Source organism: Ambystoma mexicanum, chromosome 8 (genome assembly GCF_040938575.1).
Source record: "Ambystoma mexicanum isolate Mex_15411 chromosome 8, UKY_AmexF1_1, whole genome shotgun sequence".
Classification (NCBI taxonomy): domain Eukaryota; kingdom Metazoa; phylum Chordata; class Amphibia; order Caudata; family Ambystomatidae; genus Ambystoma; species Ambystoma mexicanum.
The window spans coordinates 713,290,879-713,315,986 of record NC_090929.1 but is presented as its reverse complement, the minus strand read 5'-3'; the positions used below and the strand labels follow the sequence as shown (position 1 = coordinate 713,315,986).

Genomic DNA, 25,108 nt, shown 5'->3' with positions numbered 1-25,108 from the left:
AAGGAGAGAGCGGATGTATATACCTCACTTGTACCCCAGATGAATATGCTAGGAGAGGTGAGAGCTTAAGGGGGGTGTGCAGAGCATGGATGCCCATAAAAGGCACCCCTGCATGGGATGACGCAATAATGGACGAGGAAGAGTGCAGGAGATTGGAGGATCTAAAGAATTTGTTACTTAAGTAACGAAAGGGGGGAAATGTAGGGGAGGATTAGTCCAAAAAGACCCCCCTTGCCTACATCCCCTCCCCCGGTGAGGGCCATGGCTCATCGGGCGTCCCCTCCTTACCACCAGGGCCCAGGTGGTGGATGGCTCACCTGCTGAAGACATTGCCCAAACATATTGAATTTAGCTAGGCCTCAGGAACCATTTTGTCTAATAAAGATGGTGTGAGCTCGGCGCACTGCAGCGCGGCCCCCACCTTTGGAGAGTTTCAATTATCCCTGTGGCCACAGCTCCCCGACAGATCCGCTGTGAGCCCGTTCCCACGAACAAGACGGACATGAGCTAGTGTAAGATACCAACACTAACATTTCACCTTCCGCAGTGTATCACTGTTCCCAACATGACCCGGCCAGCAGAGCCTGGGTGGAAAAAGAACTGTAAAACGTCCCTCAGATAAAAGCAAAAGTTCCCAAATACTAATGGCAAAACTACCTGCGATGGGCGCATTTTCTCCACAAACCTCTTTGATTAGAAAACCTGTAAAACGTATAGATATGACAGAATGCATGTTCACATGGCATTAGCAATGAAGCACCCACACCACTGCAGTTATGTACAAATAGTAGAAGCGTCCCGGGGGGTTATTTCTTATGCGTATCATTGAAAGATTTACACCCCACGGTCCCGCACCATAACCAAACTAATGCTGCTAGAGTGCAAAGAAAGACAAATGCAACCCTACTGAGGGCTTGTGTGAAGGACGTGCGAGAATGCACCCTTCATGTGTATGTCCAAGCCCCTTATGTGTCACTACCGTCACGTACGGTGGCGAGTCGTTTTCTTTGTGCTCCACCAACCTCACTACTACCTCACTTACTGTAAATGTATATGCATATACTAAAATGTTGTAGTTGTTAAAACATTGTGTACAAATAATGTGCTCGGACTGGTTATATTTGAGAGGCATTTAGCAAAGTTAAAATGTAAGCTTCGGAATGATTCAATGAGTATTGTATAGTATTCGAATGTTTATGATGCTTTCACCTAAAATCGGCAACACACGAGGAAGATACCTTTGTGAATATGTGCAAGGCCATTCCCCCTCCCTTTCTGAGAAGCCTGCCAGACGAGAGAGCAGAGGCCTGCGCCGCACATCTCCACCTCCCCCAACTAGGCTGGAGCCGCTTCAAAGATTTGTAGTTCCCTCTGCAGCACCCAAGGCCACGACCCGCCACCTGCATTATTTACAGCCCAGCAGTAAACCTCCGCCTGAATACACAACTCCAGAGGCGCCCTCCCTTACACCCCACAACCCACCGGATCACCTTAGGTTAATGGCCCCTGTAAAATTAGGACACCCAATAGAACCTAAGGTCGAGCATGGCTGTTTCAGTACCATACCGAGCCCTATAACCCGACTGTCGAGTGCTGAGGATCTTTTGTTCTTCAACATGAGCCTGGAGGTGTTTGTAGGCCAGTTTGTCCAGTATCTTTAGTATAAAAGGCACGTTGGTTATTGGCCTATAATTATCCTTATTGGTGGGGTCTAAATGTTCTTTTTTTCAGCAAGGGTGTGAAGGCAAGCGTCCCCAACCAGCACGATCCTCCCCGCAATGAGAGACAATGATAGACTCTCCCAGAGTGGGAATAAGGCCAAGACAAAGTGCGGGTGAGCGTAAATGGGAGTTTATCAATCAGAATAGGGCATGCAAAGAACTCTGCAAACTCCGAGAGCGCTCTGTCTGACAATAGCAAAGACATATATTGGCAACAATACAGCAACACATTCATAACGACTTCTAACAAGACAGGAGGACATGTACCATCTGTCCCATGCCCTGAGACCCAGCTCCACGACCTATGGTACCCGGTCAACAGGACACTGGTAACCATATACTGATGAATCGCCATCAAACCCCTCTCAAGGTGCATTCCTCCTGTGTTGCATTAACCTGTAGCATAACCTATTGGGAGATTTACTAAAGAGAACAATATTGCAAATGACTGAATGACTGCGGTGTGCATGTTCTAGGGCAAGGAAGTCAGGAAAAGACATTCCTCTCTGACACTGGCCACAGTGGCACAACAACACCGCCCGGATGGACCCAGCTGACCCGCCAGGCCCAGCCCAACCCACGAGGTTGACCAGTGACATCCTCCAGCCAAGACCAACCACATCACAGCAGCACCTATAGTTAGTCGTCGCCACCCAATCCCATTGAACTTGTGCCCCCTATAGTGTATAGGTTTTGATGACGTTTTTTGTAAATATATACGCCTGTCTTTGCTATTGTCAGACAGAGCGCTCTCGGAGTTTGCAGAGTTCTTTGCATGCCCTATTCTGATTGATAAACTCCCATTTACGCTCACCCGCACTTTGTCTTGGCCTTATTCCCACTCTGGGAGAGTCTATCATTGTCCCTCATTGCGGGGAGGATCGTGCTGGGTGGGGACGCTTGCCTTCACACCCTTGCTGAAAAAAAGAACATTTAGACCCCACCAATAAGGATAATTATAGGCCAATAACCAACGTGCCTTTTATACTAAAGATATTGGACAAACTGGCCTACAAACACCTCCAGGCTCATGTTGAAGAACAAAAGATCCTCAGCACTCGACAGTCGGGTTATAGGGCTCGGTATGGTACTGAAACAGCCATGCTCGACCTTAGGTTCACACTGGCGAGCATTGCTGACAACAATCAAGCCGCGCTACTGATGTTTCTTGACCTCTCCGCAGCCTTTGATCTGGTAGATCACAGCTTACTAGTGGCAAAGCTCCGAGAGGACGCAAATTGTTTCTCGATGGCATCTAACTGGATCGCCTCCTTTCTGGGCACTCGCGTGGTTAGGGTTTGTGTAGGGAGTCACCACTCCACTCCCACCTCTCAAACCTGTGGTGTCCCACAAGGCTCCTGCCTGTCACCACTGCTTTTTAATTTGTACATTCGCCCTCTCTTGGACCTCTTAAACAAACTTGGTGTTCAGTATACCAACTACGCAGACGACACACAGGTGGTCAAACTGCTTAGTGGTCAGTACAGAAATGATGTTGAGCCATCGATAAAATCTACAAAGCCATCCAGGATTGGATGGCTTGTAACTCTCTAGCCTTAAACAACAATAAAACCGAACTAATGATAGTATCCTCCAAGAACACCCGGAGCAAACTAGATACTGATTACTCCAACTTCCTTATTGCAGGCAACATCATCACAGTTCACAGGAAGGTAAAAACTCTGGGAGTTGTCTTAGACGACAAATTATCCATGAAGCCGCATGTGTCTAACATCAGGTCTAGCTGCGGACCGATCAATAAGCAAATCAATTACATCTGTCCATTTCTAACAGCCGAAAACTGTGCTCTTCTATCCACGGCACTGATAAACTCCAGACTGGACTATTGCAATAGCCTTTTGTCTGGTACTACTGCCGCATATATCCAATCCTTACAAGTGGCCCAGAACAATGCTGTGCGGACCATCTTCACTCAATCTCGTCGCTCCCATATCTCCATCTTCAGGAAGAAGCTTCATTGGCTACCAGTCAAACATCTCATTACACAAAATGCTCACTACAACACATAAATGCCTCTTTCAGCAGTCCCATTTACTTTGAACGCATTAACATCAAGAGCAATGGAAGAAATCTTCGTTCATCCTCTGCCACAGTCCTTGCTTCCCCCAGATTTAAGCCCGCAAAATTTGGAGCCACCATGCTTGACGTGCAGGGCCCTCTACTTTGGAATGCTCTGCCGGCAGGTCTACGACAAATCAAAAACTATCTCCTATTTAAAAAAGCCATAAAGACCTACCTTTTTAACATGGAGTAATCCTTATGAGCCCCTTTCTGATCCTGCTTGCTCTCTCTTGTTGTCCTGTCAATGTCTTTTTTGTGCACCCCGGGGCCTATGGGCATGCAGCGCGTTATAAGTAAAATAAACATTTTCAGAATTAGTGTGACTAAAGTGGGAGATGAAGGCAGAGGATTTTAGGCAGAAAGTAGGGCGGGTGTGAGGCAGGTCAGAAGAGTATCTAATTTTTTACATTTCTGACATACGGTCGGAGAACGATTGGGCATGCCAATCATGTCAACAGAACAAAAGAGGAAATTGACCCATCGAACCAGAATACTCATTGGGAGACAATTGCTTCTAAATGAATGTCAGTGTTGCTATAACCCTCCTCCCATTATGCCTCGTTAGGTTTTCCAATATTTATACTGCACCCATCTACACCGTAGTGATTTTACAGCACCCAAGCCTAGTCCGAAAAGGCAGGGTATTGTGACCCGGCCACGGTATGAACTGTTGCTATAGGGCTAAACCAGAGTGGTTGAAGATTAAACTGTTGTGTTTCAAGATGGTGTCTATCCCTTTACTAGCAGTATTTGCAATCCTTTCTTCCCAAACTTCAGTTCACCACCCAACGTGCCCCACGCTGTCCAACTCCTCCCTCCCAGCCCTCTCCAGCAATGGGGTTCTCCCATTTAATACTCCTCCCTTACACCTCCAGTGTTCTCATCAATCCTAAACCCAGCCCCATCTCAGGTCTCCGGACCATCTTACCTCGTTCAGATCCTCCATACTTCCTCTTGATGGGCCCCTGAATTTAATGAAGTCGTGCCTTTGCCTATCTGCCCATTGCCAGTTTTCAGTGCGGCTGCACAAGCCTGTCTCAGGCCCCTCCATTTCCGAGCCCAACCAGCCCCATGTGCACTGCCCCACTTCCTGTGTCCACGTTGCAGGAGTGTTTGAATCCTTTGAAGGGCCTTCCCATTTGCTATGGAAGGCTTTTCACTCATCGACACAGTGGCTATTCAATCCAGTGCTTTCAGACATGCCTGAACAGGACCAAATAATCTAAACAATGTATAAAACCATGTCCCAGGTTTTGGGGTTTCTGGTGCGATCTATCAAAAACCTTGGTGCATCATGGGGTGTGACAGCACACCGCCATGTTTTAACCCAATATTGGTGAGTATTCACTCTGCTCTCTCTACAGCCTCACCTTGCCTGGACTACAGAAGTTGCAAGAGAGACCCACTAAGCCTAAGCATTTGCTCATCCCAACGAAGGTACTTAAACGTTGTCGAAGCAGACGGTTATCTTTTAGACATACCTTCAGGCAGAAGAAGAAGAAAAAAAAAAAAAAAAAAAAAAAAAAAAAAAAAAAGCCACGCCAAATTCCCCCAATGCACCAATCATCCACCAACAGCACACAAATGCTGATAGCAACTCAAATATTTTCTGGTCGTTAGAATTTTGGGCATTTGGGGGATGGATGCCCTTCCTGTTAGGCTGTGCCGTTCACACACCCTATAACAGGGTTTTCAAGTTTTAAGTGTGTAAAACATTAGTTTCTGGGTCATATTGTGCTCTGTACCTACTCCCTCATGAGAAACTCCGATATCCTGTTCAGCTAATGCGAATTTAGGTTATTGCTACTGTCCTTGCTAGCGCGTTCCTACTGCTCGGTTAGGCCCCTTGCTTAACTGCAGAGCTGCCCAGGAGGCCAACTACCCACCATCCCTAAAAGTTACATGAAGTTTTTTTGCTCATTTTGTCCCCGACTACTATACCATGAATGGGATTGTTGCTCTGCAATTCCTACGCCCACTGTGCATCCATCACTCCTCTGACCTTTACTCGGGTCAAACCACTGAAAACCCCCAAACGCAGGGGGAAGGGTAGGGGGGGGGGGGGGCAGTAGTGGTTGTCCATAGATGTCTATGTGGGTTTACGATACGACAATTGTACGTCCCTCAGCACCAACACAGGCCAGAGGCACGGTCTTCACTGGCATTAAAGTTGCATAACGGCAGTCGCTGCCAATTAGGCAATATGACCCGAAAGGGGGGGGGGAAATCTCCCATTACGTCAGAGGCCATAAAAGCCAGAGCGAAGAGAGGGCTTTAACTGTGCAGCACAGGGGTTGGGGGGGGGAAATTACCCAACCAGTAATGGCCCCCCTCTGAGGGTCATATTGCCATTAGTACCTCGGCACGTCCTACCAGGGTACTAATTGAAAGTTGTTCTCAAGCCCGAGAAACGGCACCAAGCTCATTGTCCCTCACCGGGTATGAATGTCCCATAGTCACACTAAACTGAGCCTCGTTCAGTTAGGGCCAAATTATGCCACGTGCCGCTTTGGAAATGCAGATGCTGCCACTGGTATCTGGGGCTTCACCAGGATATAGTCAGATACACGGTACAGTTGACATATCAAAGTGTTGTGCCAAGGACAGCCTAACAGCCCCCAAAAATACCACCAAATGCACCTGGTTAAGTCACAACATGCAGCCTCACCAATCCAGCATATGCAAGGTGGTCTGAAAACTCCAAGACACATTTTTATTCACCATACCTACTATTCAACCTCAAGCCCCAGTGACCCTCTTCTAGCGGTCACCTTCCGAACTCCAAAAAGTGCCACTGCCAGCTGCACCTCCTCAGAGGTATTACACTTTATCCAAGGCTCACAGTCTTCAGAGCTTTAGTTCCCTCTAGTTCTCTAGCTCTAGCAGTGGCTACCATCATACACCCAATTTCTTCAGTAATGCCATCACGTGCCCTCATAACCCCCCAAACCCAGTAGAAAAGAGGCTAATAAGGGAGAAGGGAGACTAGGTGGCCTTCCAGATGTAAACTGGGGGAATTATTTTATTACACACGCCATACCAGAGAATCTGTCTAAATGTGTGGGACCAAGATTCGAACTGGTGTTGCTTTGCGTGAAGCAAACTCATTGCCCTGGAGCCATGATGCCAGGACAAGACACTTCTTGCAACCCTCGTATAACGCCGAGGTAGGGAAGATTATGTTTTGAAGAGTCGACATGGAATGCGGTCAAGCTCCCGCTTACTCAAGCGTTGTGCATTGCAACAGTGACACCTTCTGGTCAGGCTTTTTTTTGTTAATAAATCGGGCTGATGTGGTGGTCCGGGGGCAACACAAGTAAGGAACAGCAATTTAGTGTGCAAGGTTTTTTACTTGGCGATGGATTTAAAAAATATAAAAATAAGTATTTAAAACAAAATGGGATCCATTTGATTTTAAAAACAAGATGCGTTGCACCATTTTGTGCAAGGTTTACCTGTTAGAACGAAGTGCTGATTGGTTCATATTCTTAAAAGGGAAGGGGTGCATATTTGCACTGAGAAAAGAGGTTGCAATATCTGTAAAGCGTGGTTGAGAAATATGGTATACGGGGACAATTCTTGGTCCTCTTTTACGAGGGGGGGGCGTATCCAGATGTGTACTCTAATGATTGTGTACTCACATGAACATTTCACAAGTTTTCTATTTATAACCCACACATACACCAAGACAAGGAACAGATAGTGTTCAGATCATTTATTTAAAAAAGTACAAAAAAAACACTGTGCAAATGTCACTTGAACATCAAGCGTATTTATGCAAAATCCACTGGGCAGTGTAATAAACAGCCACCATAAACAGTGCCTGCGGCTGTTCACCAATAGTTTAGGGTGTGTTCTCAGCACCAAAAGCATGCTTAGAATAATACGTGCCGATGCCACAAACGTCAGGATTCAAGTATCCCTGGTCATCAGTGCAAATGACAAGTTTGCTTCGTTCGTGGAATTTGGCAGTCCCCTCTAGGCATGCATGCTTAGCTACAGTGCACTTTCTGCATAAGGGGGAAAACAAATGAAATAGTAGCCAATTACATTGTAGTGCAGGCCTGAAGGATGGGAGTTTTTTTTCTAGATGACCAGCACCTGCAATCCCTCCCATTCAACGAAGAGGCGGCCGAGGAACTGCCTGCTTAGAGATACAGCACACCCTGCTGCCATGTATGAAAAACACGTCGACAATCACAGGTCATTAAATGCCCACAAAAAGGAGGCGGAATCAATCCACCCCCAAAATAATAGCAGCCCAGCTGCTTCACTGGCAAAGATATTCGATTTACAATCTTAATGTATAAAGAAAAAAAAATACCCAAAATGGTATCCTTATCAAGTTATGTGCAAATTTACAATTATAGCTGCAGTCATACAGTACACGTTTTTAAACAGACGGTCCCACTTGGCCTAGTTTTTCTGGTCAAAAAAGTGATGGTCAAAGTGTTGTGTGTGTGGTGGGGGGGGGGGAGGGAATAAAGGGTGTCAGCAGGGAGAAGGGTAGTTCCAACACAGCCAATGCCTTCATTACATAAACCTCAGATGTCTTGACAACATCTGAAGGAAGGCCAACACGATCTCTTATAAAGCTGCCAAAAACGGGGAGTATACCCTACGACAATTCTTCAGTCAACCGTTACTGGTTTCGACATAGAGCTTTTTGTTTTGTTTTTGTGTTTTAAGTGCACAAGGGAAGTGTTCGGGTTCAGCTGAATACAAGACAGTAATACGCTTTGTAATGGCCCCTTCAGGCCTTGCTCCTTTGCCCTCAGCAGTCCTCGTCATCATGGAGCTCATCCGAGCTGTACAGTTTCTTTTTCAGCACCCTGAACCCTGGGCCGAGTTTTAAGGCCTGCCCAAACCCTGGCGTGATGGCGGGTGGGGCACTGAACAGGCTCTGTATCCGAGGCCACAGGCCGGGTTCCAGTACAAAGATCAGGTTCAGCCGGAAGGTGGGCACGACCGAGGGGTCTGCCGTGAGCTGGCCAATGCTGTAGACCGCCTTTCCGTGCTCGACGTACATGTCCAGAAGGGCCCCCTTCAGGCCGCAGGGCTCCGTCGTCGATAGGTGCTGGAGCTGCCGGCCCACGCGCGCCAGGAAGCGGCCCGAGACCACCAGCTTGGAACACCGCAACTCCGGGATGTGGGTCTCGCTCAGCAGGAGCTCGACTAGAGTCAATAGGTCGCAGCAAACCAGGTCCTCTCCGCGGTCGTAGAGCAGCTCAGGCTCGCAGATGAGTGCAGGGTCCGGCAGAGAAAGATTGTCCAGGCTTTCCGCATCTAAAGAGGATAGAAAAATAGAGAGCAGGGCATCAGTTCCGGGTCTCGATCAGCAGTCACTCGAAGCGCATTTGTCACAAACACCAACACATTCCCTTTCAGAAAGCAAATTGACTCTTCAGCCCCTTACAGCATGCAAGATTGCTATGTTTGAGACCATTCGTTACTAAAAACTGCCATCTCAACCCAGTTCAAGAGGGGCAAAATGGGGGAAAACTAGTGGTGACACAAATGGCGCATTTTAAGCCCACCGAGAGGCTGGGGAGTGCTGCATGCGCCGCAAACGATTGCACTCCCGTTCCATCCATTGAAAACTAGCCTAGGTCTCCCAGCTATTGTATTTTTTTTTTGAAGTCTCCCTAAATAGACATTTGTATTCTGCAAATGTAGTTCGGGAGTTTTAGTTGCTACTGCAAAACAGTGCTGCACGTGTGCGCACACACAACCCCCTTGAACGAAAGCACAACAACAATACCCGTTCGCACTGTAGCTAGACAACGGGATGCTGCAGTGCTGCGCTGCCTAGCATTACATCAGCCCCAATAGGCTCCCAAGCCCCGCCCCCTTTCACGGAGATGCGCGCAACGCAAGCCCCGCCCCCTTTCACGGAGATGCGCGCAACGCAAGCCCCGCCCCCCTTCACGGAGATGCGCAAGCTTTACACATACGGGACGCACTCGGTCGCCACGCTCAATACAACAAATAAACACTTCATGAGCTTTTTCATAAGTCTACCTAAAAGGGGATAAGTTGGGACAGAGTGCCCCCCCCCCGGCCCGCCTTCTCGCGGCCACACACTCACCGTAGTCCCGAGTTGCGTGCTGCTCGTAGTCGGAGTTCTCCAGGCTCCCGCTGTAGCCGGAGCTGTCCGGGCCGCTCTCCAGGCTGCTCATGCTGCCGCCGTAGCCAGAGTCTCGCGTCTTCAGGGTAGCAGAGGACCCCTTGCCCGGACTATCCATGTACGCCGAGGACAAGCCCCGCTTCCCCCGAGAGGACATCCAGTACAAGCCGGTGAGGGTTCCCCAGTGGGCGGGCATGGCAACTCCTCCGGGGTAGACGCTGCAAAGAAAACGCGCAGGGTCAATTATACTGACAACGCACACAGGATATGTACAACGCAGTAGCACCAGGTCTGCCAAGAGAATCTGCTCCAATTCATATAGTACGAAAACATGACTCCCAAATTCCCGCTGGGTTACTTTTAGTCTTGCCAAATACCGATGCGGTGTACAGTTCATGCAATCGCCGCTAGGTGTGTTAAAGACACAAGAACTTAATACATAGCATTGTATTAGTAGTACTGGGTTGACAGCCAAGCCGAATATCAAGAACGTACGGGCACCCGTTGCTGATGGCTACAGGTGTTTCTCTGCACTTAATGAAAACACATTATAAGGGTACACAGCTAAAGTGTAAGTACGCAACAATGCAAAACAAATAATCAGATCAGTCATGATTTAGCCGAACAGCTCTGCGCGTAAAAGCAGCTTATCGGCGGTCATAAGCTAACCAGATTTGCGATGACCGAGAAACAACAAAAAGGAACCTGCAATTATCAAATTATGTACTCGTGTGGGACGGTAAACAGATCCGTGTGCATTTAGTAGAAACCACCGCACCGTTTGTTAATCGTGGGGCGATCTCGGAGGTGTATCATCTAAACACCACATCTCTATTTTAACACCAACTGTTTTGCACAATAATTCTTTTTTGTACAGTTACTTGGGATTACCTACTATTTTAGAATAAAATAAATACACATTTCAGTAAAAATCGCCCAGAGTAAAAAACAAATTAACATACGAGGCGACTAAAAGGAAGTTCGTGATGTTATACATGCAAAGAAAAATTGCACTTAACAAAAAGGTGCAAAAGCGAACAGCAACACTGGAATGCATAAAACAGGGAAGCGCAGCTCACACTTACAATGGTTGATGCAGTTGCCCGGTGCTGTCGGTACGATGTGCACGACGAACTGCGGGGCTGGTGCAGAGGAACGGCTCGTCCCACAGCGCCCCCTCTCCCTTTTAAGTGCTATCCAGGAACCTCCTCAAGTGGAGACTGGTCCAGAAAACTCCAGCAAGTTTGCTTTTAAAGACCTTCAGGCCACGCCCACCGTACGTATAGCGTCATTAACCTCGACGCCGGCCACACCGCCTTGCCACTGTTACAGTGGCCAATAGTTGCTCAGATCACGTTCTCAACGTTCTGTCCTGCCTGGTTACAGCATACGGCCCCTCCTCTTCGCCTGAGGGGGTTGAGACGACGTGATTGAGGAGATTGTTTACCACAGAAAAAGCAGAGGAAGGGGGGTGGCGAGAACAAAGCCAGCTTGGGTGCAGCGTACCTGCAGCCCACGTTCACTTTCAGAAAGTGTCTGTGCTATTGTTTTTTGTGTGTATTACGACTTTCTGGTCGGGGAGGGCTGCTTTGTTGCCCTTCGCACGTAATTTATTCTGAATCGCATGCCCGCAGTGCAGGATTAGTTGGTGCCCCGCACCCCTGAAGTGATGGAAAGGCTATGCCCTGACATGTAGATATCCGAAGGGCATAGATGGTGCCAAACCACTATTCGTTTCTGAGTCCTATATACCTCAATTAAATGTTCGCTGCAAGGAAATTACTTTCTTATTAAAGCGAGGATATGCACCACTCGGCACTAATACTGGCTAAATGTAACCTTGATCTTGTGAGGAATCAGCCATGGCTCGTAAGTAGTCCACCCACAGGTGATTTATGCATGTGTTTCACCCATCGAGTAGTGACAAGAATGTGATAATACAATATCTACTTGTGCATATGTTTTCATGGCACAAATTCCAAACCTGGTGGACCAGCGCCTCCCCTGTACGGATCTGAGTGTAGTTTCAAGAGCATCGGTTGAAGCACAGCGATCTAAACAGCATCTCATTCCGAAATAGTAACACGTTGACCATTGCTATGAGGTCACAGTATGCAGTAGAAAGTACTATTTAATAACTTACTTTCTTGCTCCAATATCTTATTACTTAAATGTGCATCTTATTGGAGAACATTTTTTTTATTTTATGTAAGTGCTCAAGCAACTGTAATCATGCGTTACAACATTAGGTTTTACCTGGTATAAATGAAGGTTGTCATACACGTAGTTATAGGTTCATACTGTGCCATGAATTTGTGGACCACTATTCAGAAAAGTATCCTGGTAACAGGGTTGGTTTACTATGAACTTTCTTAACTGGGTGTCACTGCATAACTGACAGGGTCTGCTGTCTTTGAATTACTGTCTGTATTCAAAAAGTATATGTAATATGGTTTTACTCCCCAAGAACAGCTGGTTGCATTCTGAATGTGTTCTAGGTTTACCTAACCTTAAACTGCTGACTGCTATTCTTAATAAGGTAATACTTTGGGTTGTATCCCTTAAGTATTGAGTTAGTTTTTATAATTGTGTTTATATATAATGTGATTGTACCTATTTACCCAAGATGCATCGTGGCCTACTTGTATTAAACCATTTAATTTTTACAATACATAGTGTTTCTTATAATTTCTGGGTGTTCAAGCTGCAGCCCTATCTCCTTCCTAGGATCAGTCTGGCTGCTCTGTCCATGCAACCTCATTCTCAGGTGGTACAGCCTTATACGACGAGTGGAGCTTCTGCCTCAAATCTTGGTAGGACTTTAGAAAAACTGCACTAAAAATCGGCACACCCCATCCTATGTGCAGTGAGGAGGGGAGACACTGTATCCCATTTCTCGCCTCTCCATTAACTTTGTTTTACTGTAGCAAATCCCTCAGTTCAGACTGGTGGCAGTGTATCTTTTGCACAAATTATTGTAGACTTTTATCACATGCTGTCTTCTGAGCTGTGGTAGGAGACACAAGTGACACCATTTGCCCAAAATGGTGGTCTTCTTTAAGCCCTGAACAAGATGACTTGGCCATTCTGGGCCCTTCCTATCGGGGTAGAAGAAGGATTCTCTTGTCCCTTTGTCTTCGCTGGACTTACCTTGGAAAGCCTGTGAAGGTTCTCTGAGTGCAGGGCAGGACCGGAAGTGGGGGAGGTGACCGAAACTCCCTTGTCCTTTGTTCTGAAATGTGCCTGACTGAAACCATTTCAAATGGAGAGGCTGACTGTCCCCTTTGGACAGCCACCCCCAAGTGTGAATGGTGTATGGGTGTAACGCTCACCTGATTCCCGTAGAGGCGCCGGTCTTGACTGGGCATATACCGTATCTTCAAAGGTGATGTGTAACACACGGCTGGCTCTTTCGGCTGGACCTCTGTGCACTGTATGTCTGACTCGAAGGGTAAGATGTCTGCAGATAGAAAATATGGGATTAAGGAACTGGGTTATTGAATGTCTCTCTCTTCTTCCCTTTCTCTTCTCCTGTAGAACCCCAAAGGTTAACGCTCTCACCTTAGGTAAGTGAACGCCGTGCTCTCCATCTGCCTCAGGGCAGGGTGCTGTAACCAGTTTCTTCACTGGATAAGGGGAGCAGGCCTCTTGACTTCAGAGGACTGCTGTCCGTCGTTTACTGCACGAACGGTAAGTTTCGAATAATTCTAATGTCTTTAAAGTCTTTAGTAATGATGTTTCTTGTTTTGCAGGGTTCCGGCGATGGCCGATGACGGGCTGAAGTGAGTTGAAGATGGAGCCCGTGTGATGAATAGAAGCGCCTGGAAGCACGTAAGTAAGCGCTTGTTGCCTGCTTCACGATGCGCTCTAACTGTCTTTTTATTTTGCAGGTACAAGTTCAGAGCGGCTGCAGGGTGCCGGAATACCCACTGGGTTAGATGTGGAAAGGAGTAATGGCACGTGAGTATTAAAGTTCCCCAATGTCTTTAAATGCACCTTGTTTTGTCTTTCAGATGCGGGATGCAGCGCCGAAGGCCTCCGGAGCGTGCAAAGAGTTGGTAAGCTTTTGTCTTTCAGATACCGGAATGCAGTATGAAGACCTCCGGAGCACACGAAGAGTAGGTAAGCCTTTGTCTTTCAGATGCCGGAATGCAGCGCGAGGCGTTGGTGACAGCCGATGGACCAGGTAAGTGAAGAGCTGTCACTGAAGACCGTAATGCTAACCTGTTCTTTCTTGTCTTTATAGGTGTTGCTGAAGACTGGATTCAGGATGGTAAGCCTTTTTCCTTAGGCCCAGGATCAGATGCAGAAGACACGATGAGCGTTCTGCTGCAGAGGATGCAGAATAACGCAAAGCAAGATTCATCCATCGGGTGTGGTTTAAATAGCCTCCTGTAGTGCTTAGGTGTCTCCTTCCACAGCCACGCCTAGGTAAGAAAAGAGTTCCTGCTTTCCAGAAGAGTTCCAGTGTTCTGAATCTAGGGAGTGGCTCCTGCCCCACCCAACAGGAAAAGTAGTTCCAAATAGAAGAGGATCAGAGGCTCAACTGGCAGGCAAGTAAGCAGCATGGTCTGCTGCAGGTAAGTCCACCCAAGCATTATGAGCCCGGCGCTTCCAGCGCAGGGACTGGGCATATTTATGAGCCTGGTGCCACTGGCGCCAGGACTGGGTCCAAAAGGTCCCAATTGGGACTGGTTGGCACTCGGAACCTGGGTTATGGATCTGCTTCCAGGGAGTTGAGAAAACCCTGACCTTTTGGAAGCAGAGAACATGACAGTACCCCCCCCCTCAAGGCCCCTCCCAAACCGGGCTTCTCCGGGGGTTTTGGCTTGTCAGGAAATGTTCGGTGAAATCTTTTGATTAGGCGAGAAGCGTGGACGTATTCAGCAGGTTCCCAGGATCTCTCTTGGGGGGCCGTAGCCTTTCCAGTCAATTAGGTAAAATAGTTTAGATTTGGAGATCTTGGAGTCCAGAATGCTTTTGACTTCAAACTCGAGTTCTCCATCAACTAGGATAGGTTTTGGAGATTTAGTTAGTCGGGTTTGAGGTTGCACAGGTTTTAATAGAGAGACGTGGAAGACCGGATGTATCTTCATGTGCGGGGGCAAGTCCAACTTGACCGCTACTGGGTTTACTATGGTAGTGATGGAATAGGGACCAAGGTATCTTGGGTTGAATGTGCGTGGCCCTTTTAGAGGTAGATATTTGGTGGATAACCAGACTTGATCCCCTACTTGATATTGAGGGGCTTCCTTCCGATGTTGATCTGCTCCTTTCTTGTATTGTTCTTTAGCCCTTTCAAGGTGAGAAACAGCTTCCTTAAAGGCTTGGGTGATTGTAGAATGCAGGTAGTCTACTGCTGGTGTTTCAAGATCTTGGAGGGGATCCAACTCCGAGGTTCGAGGGTGACTGCCGTACAAAAGAAAAAACGGGGTTTTCCCAGTTCCCGAATGGACAGAGTTATTGTAGGCATATTCGGCTATCCAAAGGATGTCTTTCCAAGTTTTTTCAGTTTGTTGCAGCATGCAGCATAAATACTGTTCCAGAGTTTGATTGGTCCTCTCGGTTTGTCCGTCGGTCTGAGGGTGGTGACTGGTCGATAGTCTCACATCAATTTGAGCCGACCGACAGCAACTTCGCCAAAAATGAGAAATAAATTGACTACCTCGATCCGAAATTAGAACCGAAGGAAAACCGTGCAGTCGGACGATGTTTTCGAGAAATTCTCGGGCCAGAGTTGCTGCTGTTGGCAAGCCTTTGAGCGGGATGAAATGCGCCATCTTGGAGAATAAGTCCACGATTACTAGAATCGTATTGTATCCGGAGCATGGAGGTAGATCGGTGATGAAGTCCATAGAAAGCGTATGCCAAGGGCGAGGTGGGATGTCAATAGGGCGTAAGAGGTCTGCTGGTCTTTCCTTTTGACTCTTGTTTTGGGCGCATACTCCACAGGACATTATAAAGTCTCTGATATCTTTTTTCCAAGACGGCCACCAGAAGTAGCGCTTGATCTTTTCTGAGGTCTTGGCCATACCGGGATGTCCTTCCATTAAAGAATCGTGATAACAAGAGATTACTTTTTTCTGTAAATCTGTGCTGGGTAGGTATAATCGTTCTTGGAAATACAATAAGTTGTCCTTTACTGCAAAGTCCTTTCCCTGCAGATGCCAATTCTGTATGTCTGCTGGAGTTACAAGTTGCCTGGCTTTATCCTTAACTTCCGCTATGGATTATGTGGCGATTACACCCAGAATTCTTTGTTCGGGAATAATTGGTACAGGTTTAGGGTTGATCAAGTGTTCTTCCACTCCCATCCGAGAAAGGGCATCATCTTTACCGTTCTTTGTACCAGGTCGATAGGTAATTATGAAGTCAAACTCGGCAAAGAATAATGCCCAACGGAGTTGTCTAGAGGATTGGGCTTTTGCGGTTTTCAAATATTGCAGGTTTCGGTGATCCGTAATCACAGTAACGGTGTGTCGGGCCCCCAGCAGATAATGCCGCCAAGCCTTAAAGGCAGACTTGATAGCCAGAAGTTCCTTGTCAGTAATCGTGTAATTGATTTCAGGAGGCGAGAATTTGCGGGACCAAAATGCCACGGGATGCAACTGATTGGTTACCGGGTCCTTTTGTGATAGAACTGCCCCCATGGCAAGGCTTGAAGCATCAGTTTCCATGATGTAGGGGAGTTCGGGGCGAGGGTGTTTTAAGATTGGTGCAGAGATAAATTTAGTCTTCAAATCCTGGAAAGCTTGTTCCGCCTCAGTAGACCATTCAAAACGTTTGTTTTTCTTTAACAAGGCAGTGATGGGCTGGACTATTCGAGAGAATTCGGGGATAAACCTGCGGTAAAAGTTAGCGAAGCCTAACATGCTTTGCACACCTTTTACGGAGGATGGTGATTGCCATTTGAGAACTGCATCAACCTTCTTTGAATCCATACGCACTCCGCCAGGTGATAATATGAATCCCAAGAATTCAACTTCAGTCACGTTGAAAACACATTTTTCCAACTTAGCGAAAAGTTTGTGTTGACGCAATCTTTCGAGGACCATTTTCACGTGTTTCCGATGTTCAGATTCCGATGAAGAATAAACAAGGATGTCGTCAATGTAAACAACAACACACACATCTATGAGCTCTATGAGGACATCGTTCATAAAATATTGAAAGGCGGCCGGGGCATTGCAAAGTCCGAAGGGCATGACCTGATATTCAAATAGCCCATACTTGGTGCGGAAGGCCGTCTTCCAGTCATCGCCCTCTTTTACTCGTACCAAGTGGTAAGCTCCTCTAAGATCCAGCTTTGTATATATGCACGCTTTTCTGACTTGGTCCAGGAGTTCAGGGATCAAAGGTAACGGATATTTATTCTTAACGGTGATCTGGTTCAGGGAGCGATAATCTATACAAGTTCTAAGGTCTCCTTCCTTTTTTGGAACGAAGAACAAAGCTGAAGAAGCAGGGGACTTGGAAGGACGAATAAACCCATTTGCCAGGTATTGATCCAGGTATTGTCGAAGGTGAAGGTTCTCAGGCTCGGTGAGGGCATAAATTCTACTACAAGGAGGAGTAGATCCAGGTATCAGGTCTATCTGGCAGTCATAAGACCTATGAGGAGGTAGAGAGTTAGCCTGATCCTTCCGGAAAACATCTTGGTATTCTAGGTATTCGGGAGGTAACTGGGGAGTCATTGAAGAAATTGCTGCCAGTGCAACACCAGGTGGAGGGTGACAAGTAGAGACACATTCTGGAAACTGGACCGTTCTTTCTCGCCAATCCATCAGAGGATTGTGTTTCTCTAACCAAGGTATTCCTAGAATAATCTGAAACTGAGGGGCCTTGATCACATCGAACACAATCTTCTCATGGTGTCCATCTTGACTTACTAGCGTCACCTCTTGAGTGGTATGCGTTACTGGCCCGGAGGCTATCTCCGTACCATCCACCATAGTAATGACGTCCTTTACAGCCTTGGGACAAAGAGTTAGATTCATCCTCAAAACCATTTCATGATCCACATAATTGCCGATGGCACCGCTGTCGACGTAAGCTTCAATTGCATGTAATCGATCCGGATTATCAGGGCTAATGAGGACCATAGGTATCACGAAATGCGAGGTCACGGAACTGGTTTTCACGCTCGGCAAGAGGACCTCTATTCTTGTCGGGCGAGGTCATTTCCATGCTCAGAGTTTGTAACTTTGGTAACTGTAGCTCCTACTGCCTTCTTGGCAGGTTTCACCGGACAGTCTCGAAGAAAGTGCCCTGAGTTTCCGCAATAGAGGCATAATTGCAACTGTTTTCTCCTTTCCCGCTCCTTTTGTGTTAGAGGACCTTTCAGACCCCCTATTTGCATGGGTTCCCCGGAGTCTACTCCTTTGGAAGAAGTTGGCGGTTTGGAAAATACTTGAGCATCAAACTTGGAACGATCGGCCTTCCTGTTCTGCAGTCTGTGATCTATTTGAACGACTAAGTCTATATAGGCCGAACAATCTTGTGGGGGATTCACTACTTGGGATAACACATCTTTGAGCTCTCCACGTAGACCTCTATAAAACAGCGTAATCCTTTTGTCCTCAGGCCATTGAGTTTCCACTATCAGTCTGTTGAAAGATGCAATATAAGCCAAAAGGTCTTGATTACCTTGTCGCAACGAAAGAAGCTCATTGTCCAAGGCCTGCCCCTGTGAATGTCTTGCGAACAGTTTTTCCATACTGAGCTGAAAAGATTGAAAATCATGGAGGACCGGATCATCTTGATTTACTAGAGGGATCGACCAGTCTGCCGCATTGCCACTAAGGTATGAAAGCACGAAAGCTACTTTAGCTTGATCAGTTGGAAAGGCTGCTGGCCGGCATAAGAAATGCAACCGGCACTGATTGATAAATACTGCAAACCTCTTTGGGTCACCAGAAAATCGTTCGGGCGGAGCCAGAGGTACATTTCCAGGTAGGTTGATCTGCACTGGATTCATAGAAGATGTAGAAGGAAGATTTCCCCCAGATGCGGGTAACGGGGTCTGTCCGGCTTGTGAGTGTAGCAATTGTCTAGCGAGATCATCTGTTCGCTCCTTGGAAATAATCAGTTCCCTTCTTAGAGCGTTCGTTTCCTGACGGGCTGCATGCACTTCTGCCCTTAGTTCCCCAAGTAACTGGGCTAGCTGGTCGGTATCCGAGGTTTCCATAGCGCCTGGACGGGAGTTTTGTGGTGGGCTTTGCGTTCTGTAACGCTCACCTGATTCCCGTAGAGGCGCCGGTCTTGACTGGGCGTATACCGTATCTTCAAAGGTGATGTGTAACACACGGCTGGCTCTTTGGGCTGGACCTCTGTGCACTGTATGTCTGACTCGAAGGGTAAGATGTCTGCAGATAGAAAATATGGGATTAAGGAACTGGGTTATTGAATGTCTCTCTCTTCTTCCCTTTCTCTTCTCCTGTAGAACCCCAAAGGTTAACGCTCTCACCTTAGGTAAGTGAACGCCGTGCTCTCCATCTGCCTCAGGGCAGGGTGCTGTAACCAGTTTCTTCACTGGATAAGGGGAGCAGGCCTCTTGACTTCAGAGGACTGCTGTCCGTCGTTTACTGCACGAACGGTAAGTTTCGAATAATTCTAATGTCTTTAAAGTCTTTAGTAATGATGTTTCTTGTTTTGCAGGGTTCCGGCGATGGCGGATGACGGGCTGAAGTGAGTTGAAGATGGAGCCCGTGTGATGAATAGAAGCGCCTGGAAGCACATAAGTAAGCGCTTGTTGCCTGCTTCACGATGCGCTCTAACTGTCTTTTTATTTTGCAGGTACAAGTTCAGAGCGGCTGCAGGGTGCCGGAATACCCACTGGGTTAGATGTGGAAAGGAGTAATGGCACGTGAGTATTAAAGTTCCCCAATGTCTTTAAATGCACCTTGTTTTGTCTTTCAGATGCGGGATGCAGCGCCGAAGGCCTCCGGAGCTTGCGAAGAGTTGGTAAGCTTTTGTCTTTCAGATGGCGGAATGCAGTGTGAAGACCTCCGGAGCGCACGAAGAGTAGGTAAGCCTTTGTCTTTCAGATGCCGGAATGCAGCGCGAGGCGTTGGTGACAGTCGATGGACCAGGTAAGTGAAGAGCTGTCACTGAAGACCGTAATGCTAACCTGTTCTTTCTTGTCTTTATAGGTGTTGCTGAAGACTGGATTCAGGATGGTAAGCCTTTTTCCTTAGGCCCAGGATCAGATGCAGAAGACACGATGAGCGTTCTGCTGCAGAGGATGCAGAATAACGCAAAGCAAGATTCATCCATCGGGTGTGGTTTAAATAGCCTCCTGTAGTGCTTAGGTGTCTCCTTCCACAGCCACGCCTAGGTACGAAAAGAGTTCCTGCTTTCCAGAAGAGTTCCAATGTTCTGAATCTAGGGAGTGGCTCCTGCCCCACCCAACAGGAAAAGTAGTTCCAAACAGAAGAGGATCAGAGGCTCAACTGGCAGGCAAGTAAGCAGCATGGTCTGCTGCAGGTAAGTCCACCCAAGCATTATGAGCCCGGCGCTTCCAGCGCTGGGACTGGGCATATTTATGAGCCTGGTGCCACTGGCGCCAGGACTGGGTCCAAAAGGTCCCAATTGGGACTGGTTGGCACTCGGAACCTGGGTTATGGATCTGCTTCCAGGGAGTTGGGAAAACCCTGACCTTTTGGAAGCAGAGATCATGACAATGGGACATGATTTGTGGACTCAGTGTTCCTGGATACATTCTGAAGTCCTGTAGATGAAACTAAGAGTCGACCACTGGAACAGAAGTATCCCAGGAGGGGACCAATAAGGACGTTGCCAGCCCTTCTAACAACCGCCAGAGCCTGTTAAATTGCTGCTGCTTCCTTGACCTTGTCAATCCAGTCGACAGTATTTTATTTATTTTTTACATTTGTAGAGCGCACTGCAGCCCATAGACACCGAGGCGCTAATATATAATTTGTGCGGGCAGGCCATTTAATCGCCTTAACCCAAGCAGGCCCACCACCTGAGGAACAAGTGCATGTTTTGTACATGAAGCAAGTTTATTCTACTATCACCCGGGAAGCCGTTAGATGGTGCTGTAGGACCAAACTAACCCAAGTCTCAACAAACCATGTATTTGGTAGGCCATGACTTCATCAACTAGTTAAACATTTGTATACAGACACTCATTACTAGTAATAACTGGCCTAAGCCCTTTTAACCTTACATTTTAATCACATGGTTTCCATACATTTTTCAAGCAATATGAAGAAGGCTGGGTAAACGAGTTCTCCTTGAATTAGCGATAACCATCTCATTACCCAGATCACTGGAACCATTGGAACATTCTAATCTGAATAACTGCCACTTCATCGCACACAGCATATCTGAAAATACAATTGAAACTCCTGGATTCAATTACGTTAGCCATGGGCATTAACTCACCCCATGTCTTGCTGCTGACCAAAAACAAATGGTGAAACCCCTCTCCCAAGCTCCCATGCATTCAGGAGATTACATCTGCCGTCTGCAATACTTATCAGACCATAAACCCTCTGGCCGGCTCCTTCAACTGAGCTGACCGGGGAGGTTGAAGTTACTTATTTAACTGTAGAGAGGGTACCAGGAATGGTCAATATGACCCCTATGCGACCGCCAACTCGCAGAATGAAAGGTGTACTTTGCTGTTGGGCCAGTCGACTGCACCAATGTATCACAGATATGACAAGAAATATTCTTCCAGACAGCCATTTTTGAAGAGACAGAGGTCTCATCAATGGACCAGGTTGACTGCCAATATAGCCAGTTATCAATGACTTCATTAGAGACATCACGACATAGCCAGATTAGCCATGAAGCAAATGTGCATCCATTCGTGAAGCTACACAATCATGCACTAGTCTATTGCTTGTTGACATGAAAAACATGCTTAAAACTCCTGTAGGTAGAGGATGGATACATTTAGATAATGCTAAGATCCTCTCCTTTCTTTCGCCAAAGTGAATAGAGGGTCCCTGAAATGGCCCTTATGACCCCTATGCAATTGACGACTTGCAGGATGAAGAATGAAAGGTGTAACTCGCTGTTTGGACTGTCACTGACTACACCAATGTATCAAAGATATGACGCAAGATATTCTCTCAGACAGCCATTCAGACCGCATCTAGTTGAAGGTTTCGAGGCGACAGAGGTCTCATCAATAGATCAGATGCAAATGGATGGTCATATTAGAGTTATGGAAAATGTTTCAGGATGAGAAAGGGGACCTGGCATAGTGATAATGGTTGCTGAGCCAGCGAGCGGCAGAGGGTGAATCACCCTTGATTCCCCCTCCTCAAACAGAGAGCAAAGGAGCTGCAGCGGGAAACCAGGGATTATACCCCACGAGGGAATTAAAAGCAGTGGCAGGTAACACCAATCCCACATTTACACCTCCAACTTATAGTAAGAAGTAGGGGCAAGGCTAGGCTGAGCAGACAACCAAGGCAGCGCAGTAACAAGTAGCAAGTAACAAAGACGCAGATGCGAGAGAATGGGCAATAATAAAGAAGGAAGTAGAAAGACGGAAAAGGGAAGAGAATGAAAGGGTGTCCAGAGAGAAACAGAAGGTAGAAGCATGAGAGCTGAGGCGCGGGAAGCCAGAAGACAGCGATAGCTTGAGGACATGGCAAAAAGAAAGGCAGAAGAAGAAAGGGAAAGGCAAAGGCAAGTGCCAATAAAGAAGGATAAGAGGAAGTTAGAGATCAAACGACTCCTTAGGGAGTGACAATGCAAAGAAGAGGAGGGGTGCGCCTTAAGGGCGGCACAAGTAAAGATAGGTTTAGCATGTTTTAGTGATGATAAGGAAAAAGGAGACACAAGTGAGGAGAAAACAAGACATAAGCGGGAAGAGTAGCAGGGCTACCCCACGGATAGACAGAAACAAGATCAATTTCTCCATGAGGGGGGAACACGGAAGTACAGGTCAATCGGGAGGAGGGCAGCAGGGAGATGCAGTGTTAAGAAGGCTTAGCTTCCAGGAAGACATTGACTTTATCGCTGGGGACACAGGGTCAGACAATGACTTATCGGGGAGGGAGGATGACGAAGAGGAGAGACGCTCTCACTGCGCACAGGAAATAAACCCAGATAGAGACCTAGTATCGGGAGACGGCAAAGACATAAACAGACTAAAGGAAGATGGAGAGGGGACGGCTGCATCGGCTAAAACATATATCGCATAGCACAGGAAACATCACCCCATATGCACATAGTCTTAGGGATCTGCCAGGGTGGAGGAAAGGAGAGATGACCAGGGCATTTACCGCCACCAAATATATGGGGAGACAAAGTAGAGAGATAGGACTGGCACAGTGTCCACTACTAGAAAAGGAAGGGGGCGACCTCACTATATATCAGCTCAGAAGATGGACAAAGACACTTTAAGATGTAAGTTACCATCGTTGACTGCAGGGGCTGGGAAGTGGATACATGAGCTAGAAAGACTGACAGCAGGGGCGACATTAGCGGTGGGTAACATGAAGAATTTGCTCTCAGCGATTCTCAGGCACATTGCAGGCGATGTAGGGAAAAGAGCAGGTTACCCCGGAGTAACACTACAGAACACGATGCACAAAGGTTCGCCGTTCAATAATTGTTGAGCGTCCATGTGGCACTCTCTGAGGATACAGTACCCAGATACCTCAGACATTAGCGCGTTCATGGCACGCAAAATGAGGGAGGACGAGGATCCCCTTCAATGTATTGAAGCTATTCAAGAGAAATGGAGGCTGGTATAAAACACTGGGATTATTTTATCACATATTGTGTCAGGATTTACCTGAACAAGTGCAAAGGCAGCTTAAGAAACCTGCGGGAATGGAGGCCAAACTGTGTTCAGAAATGTAGCTGACTATAGTACACTATTGCAGGCTAATGCAAGAGATCGCAAGGAAAAAGCGTGAGGACAGAAACGAGGAGGAAGCGAACCTAGTGCAAAGGAATTATCAAAGTACACAGTGGAAGTGGCGGTGGTAACCAGTGCAGAGGGAGCAGGTGCGCCACATGCGCAGCACACAGTGCCACCCGCAAGGGGGAGGCTTTGCACCAAGGGGTCAGAGGGAGAGGTGGAGCACCCAGGGGATGAGGGTATGGACATCAAATGCAGCAAGGACCAGATGGACTTCAGGGGGGGCTATCAGAGACATATAGGGGGCCACCACTGTGTTGGGTGTGTGGACAGACAGGGCAGATCTCTCGAGTGTGCAGAAGCAGAGGTGGGATGCCACAGAATGGGGGAATGCTGCACCAACCCACATATTGGGCAGAACAGCCTGACTATTATACCCAGGACCAAATACTGCGACAGGCACAGACCTGAGACACATACATGCATGCATATCGGCCTATGACACAGGCACCACAAATACAGGGACCCGTACAGCCATACCCACAGGCACAACCTGCACCGCAGATTCAGGGACACATGCAGCCACCACAAGTGGCACAGCAGGGTGCTGGGATCCCGATACTCACAGACTCTATAGGACCGACTCCCATTCGGAAGTTCGTGGAATGACTGTTGTGGAGAGGCAACCCGTTCACAGGGACAGGGATGTAATTATACCAACAATAGTGCTAATCCCTATGGACCCGGAGCACACCTTTTGTTAATCAAAAAATATAAAGTTTCTTAAATTAGTAGTAGGGTGCAGGGGAGAAAAACAACCCTGACACTAGGTTGTGTCAATAGTTAAACAAACAGGTGTCCACAACCTTGTGGAACACTCGCAAATTGTAATGTAGTCCAATCAATATTTTAGACCATCTTGATCAATTTCTTTCTGTAGTCACTTTATTCCACAATTTATAGATCAGTAATTATGATTGTTCACAAGAAAGTAGTAATACCCGAGACTTTATTGTATATATTCATATATTTATTGTCATTTTGCACAATAAATCAAAAATTCATTACATCAACAATTCATAAAACATCAATGCAGGAAATGACTTGCTCTACGCGTTTCGGGAAATTCCTTGCCTTCTTCGGAGCTATTATTGATACTTTTTCATGCGTCATGTTTCTTGTTGCTTTCAAAAACTTAAAAAGAAAACAGAGTATACTTATTTAGTCTGAACATCCTTAAATAACCGTACTCTAGACATATATTAGGTAATCAATATCTATCATGATTTTTTGTTAATATTCACCTGGTGTCAGTCTGTTGAGCGC

The 25,108-nt window shown here is 47.0% G+C and overlaps 1 protein-coding gene across 1 annotated transcript; it reads right to left on the bottom strand.

Moving 5' to 3' along the window:
* Positions 1-7,503: 7,503 nt before the first annotated feature.
* Positions 7,504-11,157, bottom strand: DDIT4 (DNA damage inducible transcript 4). Its single transcript, XM_069610520.1, has 3 exons — positions 11,016-11,157; positions 9,892-10,148; positions 7,504-9,089 (listed from the first exon to the last, which is right to left on the bottom strand). Exons 2-3 carry the CDS (start codon positions 10,124-10,126, stop codon positions 8,578-8,580), a joined length of 747 nt encoding a protein of 248 aa, XP_069466621.1. The 5' UTR covers positions 10,127-10,148; positions 11,016-11,157; the 3' UTR covers positions 7,504-8,577.
* Positions 11,158-25,108: the final 13,951 nt, after the last annotated feature.

Excerpts from the sequence above, each read along its gene's own strand:
- DDIT4 (XM_069610520.1), bottom strand. The coding sequence starts at position 10,126 with ATGCCCGCCCACTGGGGAACCCTCACCGGCTTGTACTGGATGTCCTCT. Across the intron at positions 9,090-9,891 it reads GCACGCAACTCGGGACTACG|ATGCGGAAAGCCTGGACAAT; the intron begins GTGAGTGTGTGG and ends TATCCTCTTTAG.